Source organism: Lampetra fluviatilis, chromosome 58 (assembly GCF_964198595.1).
Source record: "Lampetra fluviatilis chromosome 58, kcLamFluv1.1, whole genome shotgun sequence".
Classification (NCBI taxonomy): Eukaryota; Metazoa; Chordata; class Hyperoartia; order Petromyzontiformes; family Petromyzontidae; genus Lampetra; species Lampetra fluviatilis.
The window spans coordinates 5,468,602-5,476,295 of NC_136332.1; the positions used below are offsets into that span (position 1 = coordinate 5,468,602).

At 44.3% G+C, this 7,694-nt stretch overlaps 1 protein-coding gene across 2 annotated transcripts in view; it reads right to left on the bottom strand.

Annotated features, from left to right (window-relative positions):
• The window catches only part of ACOX1 (acyl-CoA oxidase 1), a 46,450-nt gene extending 42,622 nt beyond the window's left edge, over positions 1 to 3,828 (bottom strand). Inside the window, exon 1 of one of the 2 annotated variants that reach the window (XM_078880543.1) lies at positions 3,663 to 3,828. In XM_078880543.1, the coding sequence (XP_078736669.1) occupies positions 3,663 to 3,771 (109 nt within the window). In that variant the 5' untranslated portion in view covers positions 3,772 to 3,828. The remainder of the gene's footprint in view (positions 1 to 3,662) is intronic. The other variant, XM_078880542.1, reaches the window with a different exon arrangement.
• Positions 3,829 to 7,694: the final 3,866 nt, after the last annotated feature.

The following is a 7,694-nucleotide window of genomic DNA, read 5'->3' on the forward strand; positions in this document are numbered from 1 at the left end:
GCTGTACTACTAACGTATTGACGTGGTTTATTTACGTGACACCTTACTAACTGGCTGTGTCGTGTGGTGGCGGCGGGTTTAACGACACATTTTATTTACGCCATCCAACCCCAAAAAAATCCTCTATTATGGGAATAATAGTGTTACGACACCGTGTAAATTCACCCTGCCTCGCACCCTCACCGCTGCCAATGGCATTTGCTGGCCCTTTTGTGTGTGTGTGTGCGCAATCCTGAAGCCAGAGTCTATCGTGATAATCTGCCAAGTAAGATACTGGCTGAGACTTTGGACTGAAATTGAGGTCAGCCAAATCGGTGCAAGTACCACACAAAGAGGGTCACAAGAGGAGAGAGCTGCCAACAAAAGCAGACACGACACAGCCACACTGCTGTCACACAAGGCTAAAGTTACACAAGGCACCCTCCCACCCACGGATCACACATTGGTCTCCACCTCAGGCACCGCCACACCTCTGCACGAGGAGCATTTGTCACGTACGCAGTGCTCGTTTCGCCACGTGAGGAGGGAGGCAGGCAGGCATCGATTTAAAGCGATTCTTTCATTGTGTGCATTAACAATGAATTATTTACTATACAGGGACTCCTCTGCTTACGAATATTCGACTTACAAACTTTCAGACATACCGACAAACTTGCCCGCATGTCCAGTTGCCTGTTCGAGACGAGAGTCGTAAGTTTAACCGCCGCGCAATAGATGGCGGTGGTGGCATCTACATCTGCAGAACACAAAGAATCAGTGGCATCTACAGGAGATGACACAACTTTTAAAGCCATTCCCCATGTTTAGTGTACATGTCGTACAACACGTTTGGATTTGACAGAAGTCTAACTCGTTCGTAAGCAGAGGAGTCCCTGTAATTGCAAATTATACACCGATGATTCCGTTTGAATGGAAGGTGAAAACGTAAGGATAATGACGGACATGTATATGCTTAAATGCCTCGGCAACTCATTGCATTACATCTCAACCATCACATTGCTCCCCTGTTGCAGTCGAGCCAAGGGCACACCCCGTGGCAGCTGTCCCTATGCGGCACATGATGTACGCAACACCGGCCTCAAAGTGGGCATCAGTCTGCTAGTAGGGGGGCGATGTTGCAATACAGACTTGATCAAATTAAGTAATTTATAAAATGAAAATCGTGAAAAAAAACGCAACAAAAAAACTCTGAAAACTAACGGAAATGGCCAGATCCCACATCGTGCCAATTCATGATAGTGCCGTCGGGGATTGGGGGCGAATCAGTAACACAGTGATCAAAGTTCACAAAAGTGGAACAGAGTTCAAACGCAGGCAAATCCACCAACTTTATATTCGCAAGGCAACAATAAAAGTTGAATGAGTAGTAGAAACAGAAGGGGAAAACCGAATTGCATTTGCGAAGTAGATGATCGAGTAAATTTACAAATAAAATATCGAGATATTTAGGTCTCGACGTTTTGGCCAACTGACCTTCACAAAACACAACACCATCCTACTAAAAGTTAGCACGTCATCTCGACTCAACCTCAGTGGCTCCGTGGCAGTGGGGGAGGGGGGTGGGGAATTCGACATTCCCATTCTGTGGACGAGTGCCTCTAAAAAGAATCTCACTGCACAAACGGGGCATTCATCTGGGAGTATCAATACAAACAAAGACCCCGTCTTCATCAAGAGGCGTGATCGATCCACTGCTGAAGGCCTCTCCGAGCCAGCGCTGTCTTACACCATCTAGAGATACAGCAGTCCACCAAGACACCGGCTTTTTAAATTTTCGCAGCAGCTTTTGGCTGGCCATCGAACGAAAGCGGTCAAATGTATCGCGCGCTTTCAGGTAGATGCGCTTCTGGGGCCCGTCTGGAATGCTCTTCCTTCCGATATTAGGAAGTCACCGGGGGTAGTGCACCTTTAAATCGCCTAGATTGACCAAACTAATTTCTTTAGAACTGCTGCTTGTGTTAAGTTTTGTTGTCCCCACTCCCCGCACCTCCAATCAGCACGGTTGGCTACGTACGGTGCGAAAGAAGTTCAACGTACATAGACTCACACAGAGACCCACAGACTCCTACAGAGACCCACAGACTCAGAGACACACAGACTCACACAGAGACCCACGGACACACAGACCCACAGACTCACACAGAGACCCAGACTCACAAAGAGACCCACAGACTCACACAGAGACCCACAGACTCAGAGACCCATAGACTCACATCCAGACCCACATAGACTCACACAGAGACCCATAGACTCCCAGATACCCTCAGACTCACACAGAGACCCACAGACTCCTACAGAGACCCACAGACTCAGAGACACACAGACTCACACAGAGACCCACGGACACACAGACCCACAGACTCACACAGAGACCCAGACTCACAAAGAGACCCACAGACTCACAAAGAGACCCACAGACTCACACAGAGACCCACAGACTCAGAGACCCATAGACTCACATCCAGACCCACATAGACTCACACAGAGACCCACAGACTCAGAGACACAGACTCACACAGAGACCCACAGACTCAGGAAGAGACCCATGGACTCACACAGAGACCCACAGACGCAGAAACCCATAGTTTGTCTCCCCCCCAGCACCTCCGATTAGCACGGTCGGCTACGTACGGCGCGAAAGAAGTTAAACGTACAGTACATACATAGACACCTGTACTCGATGCGATTGAATAATCGTTCCATCTCCTCACCTCACGTCCCCTCGGCACCTGAGTTCCAATCCTTGGCCACCCACCACTCCATTGATGAAACTGGACCATCGTCCGCCAACCAGTCCCTTCAATCCGTTCGCACGCGCGTTCTGCCCAAACCCCACTCGCTACTTTGCTTGACACGATGTCATAACCCTATAACACTACTATGTCATATAACCCACGCGTTCGTTTGCCTCTCCGTGACCATCTGCACACCTTTATTCTAGATTTGAAGCTTTCGTGACTGCAAGGATTTTTCTGTAAAGTCACGTAGGTAAAACATAATAATAAATGAAAATACCTAAATTAAATCACGACGTTTCGGAGGCAACACAAGTCTCTCCGTCTTAAGGTGGGACCGTCACAGCCACATTTACTGTATCAAGTGAATTTACTGCATCGTTCATATTTTTGCCAAACGTTCATAATCGCAGGCTACGCATTGGACACCGAAGGAATCCGATGAGCTATAAAGCTCTTTCTTCACAGATGCCCGGTAGACTTCGTCATTTGGTTCCCCTCGCATGAGTTCCATCGTTGGGATCCTCGGTCAACCAGCGGTCATTCAACGGAAGCAGTCATGCGCATTCCACGTTACCTTGACGAGGTCCTGAATTTTCCACGGCTCGATCATCAGTAGTTTAAAGTCAAGGTGACCGCTTACTAAGTCGCACGCACGGCGTGTGAGACTCACACAATCGACTACAAACTAGACATCTGTGGCGGGGGGTGGGAAAGAACTTGATAGCTCATCGGATTCCTCCAGAATAAATACAATATTCTGAAACGTCACAGCCGGGCCCGAGTGGCTCGGCCTACTCGCGCCTACCGGCGAAAGCGTGACAATCCCGGCAGAGCAACTAGGCCTGAGAGGGGTCGGGGTACGAGAAGGTTCCTTGCCGGCTCGGCGTGTCGTTACGGGGTGTGGGGGAGGTTGGGCCGGCTCACCCATCTGCCGTCTCTTGGTGGTCCGCTCCTCCCCGCCATCGATGAAGACGGTGAGCTTCTCGATATCGAAGGAGGCGCCTTCGCGTTCTGAGCGCAGATCGGGATTCATGGCGGCTTCTGAACGACTCCGCTCGGCTCGCGGACTGACACTCGCTGGAAAGCTCCAGTGCGCATGCGCGGCGATCGGTATAACTTTATTTGAGCCACGTGTGTTGGTTGGTTGGTTGGGGTGGTGGAAAGTGAAGATGGAATAACTTTATTAGTGATGCAAAATCATAACGCCTACACAGTAGTGTATAGTGTAGTGTATAGTAGTTCAAGTTCATTGATTAGTTTTCCATGAATATGCTAAATTCCTCTTGATATGCACATTATTTTGTTAAGGCGCTCTTCTTTCACCTCCAACCCAGCTTATATATAAGCTCCAAGCTTGGCAGTGTCTCATTCTTCACCTGAAGACGGCTGCTTGCGTTGTAGCCGAAACGTCGTGAGAATTATTTTATTATGTTTTATTTTTATTATTTTATTACTTCCCTTCTACGTGACTTTACCGAAAGAACCAAGAAGATTCATGTATTATGTATAGCCCTGTGAACCATTCGGCTCTTGAATCGGGTGCAACCGCAACAAACAAAAACAAAAACATGAACAAAAAACATCTTAAAGTGAATATGTGACTGAGTGCAAACAGAAAATCCAAGAAAAGACAGTAAATTATTGCAGAAAAAGCACCGTACACAAAAATCCCAGTGGGATACAAGTCAAACAACAACAACAACCACAAGACAACTTAAATTAAGACCATCAGTCTAACTCTGTACAACAACAAACAAACATGGCCAAACGAAAAAACTTATCGAACATCACCAAAATAAAGCCATAAAAGCAATGAAACAGTGGTCATAGGAACAATAAACGACGTAGTTTCACAATAAACGACGTAGTAGTGTAATGTGTAGTATTTAGTAGTGTAGTGTATAGTAGTGCATAGTGTCGTGTATAGTAGTGCAGTGTATAGTGTAGTGTATGTCTCGTATGCGTCTCTATGAGTCTATGCGTCTCGAATGGTTTACTATACAATCCATAGTTTGGGTGACATGGCCACATTCGCACTACTGGGGGCTTGTCTTCTTGGTTCTTTCGGTAAAGTCACGTAGAAGGGAAGTAATAAAATAATAAAAATAAAACATAATACAATAATTCTCACGACGTTTCGATTTAAAGCTTTCGTGACTGCAGGGATTCATCTTCTTGGTTCTTTCGGTAAAGTCACGTAGAAGGGAAATAATAAAATAATAAAAATAAAACATAGTAAAATAATTCTCACGACGTTTCGGCCACAACGCAAGTAGCCGTCCTCAGGTGGAGAACAGGTCTGTCGAGGAGACAGAGTCTGAATGACCTGAGGACGGCTACGTGCGTTGTGGCCGAAACGTCGTGAGAATTATTTTATTATATTTAATTTTTATTATTTTATTATTTCCCTTCTACGTGACTTTACCGAAAGAACCAAGAAGATGAATCCCTGCAGTCACGAAAGCTTTAAAATTATTTTATGTTTTATTTTTATTATTTTATTATTTCTCTTCTACGTGACTTTACCGAAAGAACCAAGAAGATGAATCCCTGCAGTCACAAAAGCTTTAAATCGAAATTTAACCCCCCTTGTGTTTAGATGAAATGAGCTCCAGACACACCAGGGGGACAGGGGAAGGAGTCTCTCGTTTGCGACGAGCAACCGCAACCTGGGTCACCAAACAATGACGAAAACAAAACAAAATAAAGTAGCGCAGCGACCAAGCACGTAAACATGCAGCAGAAGCCCTCTTAACGACGGTAATAAGTTCAACGAAACCGAGTCGGTCAGTGATCTGGCCGCTCAGGGATTCAAGTTCAAGTTTATGTATTAGGTATATAGAGCCCTGTGAGCCATTCGGCTCTTGAATCGGGTGCAACCGCAACAAACAAAAAACAAAAACATGAACAAAAAAACTTCTTAAAGTGAATATGTGACTGAGTGCAAACAGAAAATCCAAGAAAAGACAGCAAAATATTGCAGAAAAAAACACCGTACACACCAACGCTGTGTGCAAAAATCCCAGTGGGATGCAAGTCAAACAACCAACAACAACAACCACAAGACAACTTAGATTTACTGTGTATCAAAACATATGTTTGTTCCTGGGTTGTAAGTGTTATTTTCTAATTGCTTATGCCTCAAAAGTACAGAAAATGGCTATTGGTCTCCACACACTTTGCTTTTGTGACCAGGACAGTGATATTTTGAAATTTCGATGAGAAAACGCGGTGTGTGCATTTGTGTCATTCTTTCACGTAAAGCCCTGGTCACAAAAACAAAGTTTGTGGGGAATAACAGCCATTTTAAAATCCTTTATATTAAGTTCGCTTGCTTGCTTGCTTAGGACCGTGCAAATCTTTCGGTCGTTTTTTAACCCACTTCCCGTGATCAAATCGAGCTGATATTTTCCACACAGACTCGTTGTGCGTGACAATTAATGTTCGTGAAAATTTTTTCCCAAAATTTTACACTTTTTAGGACAAAAAAATTATATTTAATTACCAATTGCTTAATGGTGCAATGCAATCATCTGACCCATAGGTGGCAGCCATCTCAAGCCAGAGGACGAGATGACTCTAGCAGCCACGCATATAAAGGATTTATAGTGAAAAACTTTGTTTTTACGGGTTATACTTGTTAAATCCTTTATATTAAGTTCACTTGCTTGCTTGCTTGCGCGCTTACGACTGTGCACATCTTTCGGTCGTTTTTTAACCCACTTCTCGTGATCCAATCGAGCTGACATTTTTGCACACAGACTCGTTGTGCGTGACAATTTATTTTCGTGAATTTTTTTTTCCAAAATGTTACACTTTTTAGGACAAAAATATAATATTTAATTACCAATTGCTTAATGGTGCCATGCAATCATCTGACCCATAGGTGGCAGCCATCTCAAGCCAGAGGACGAGAGGACTCTAGCCGCCACGCATATAAAGGATTTATAGTGAAAAACTTTGTTTTTACGGGTTATACTTATCTATACTTTCGAGGCATAAGCAATTATAAAATAACACTTACTACCCAGGAACAAACATCGTGTTACATATCGAATTATAGAAAATACACGTTAAAGGCTTAATTCGTTCCGATAGCGTTGCAAGCTACCCTTTTTCACCCTCCAAAAACTTACTTTATAATATTTAAGCAATAGACATTCACACGTAAAGATACTAACAACATTATGAACACGTAATATTAAAACAAACGTGGTTAATCAATGCAGTAATTAATATTTACTGTGCATTCAACAGCCCCATTGTTAACAGGGGAATGGTCGGTAAGCGAACACATTGGTCTGTACGGAGGCAATACACTACTATACACTACACTATACACTACACTACTATACACTACACTATACACTACACTACTATACATTACACTATACACTACACTACTATATACTACACTATACACTGCACTACACACTACTATACACTACACTATACACTACACTATACACTACACTACTATGTACTACACTATACACTACACTACTATACACTACACTATACACTACACTATACACTACACTACTATACACTACACTATACACTACACTACTATACACTACACTATACACTACACTACTATACACTACACTATACACTACACTACTATACACTACACTATACACTACACTACTATACACTACACTATACACTACACTACTATACACTACACTATACACTACACTACTATACACTACACTATACACTACACTATACACGACACTACTATACACTACACCAGGGGTCGGCAACCTGCGGCTCCGGAGCCGCATGCGGCTCTTTTGAACCTTGACCGCGGCTCCGGGGCGGATGCTAGCGAGGGGAGGAGGCGCACTGTGACACCTGCTCTGGCGTTGCCGCTGCTGACAGGTCGCCGCTCCGCTCCACACTGCCCGCCCGGTGACAGGCAATAACGTTGCCGTTGCTTTGTCACATGTT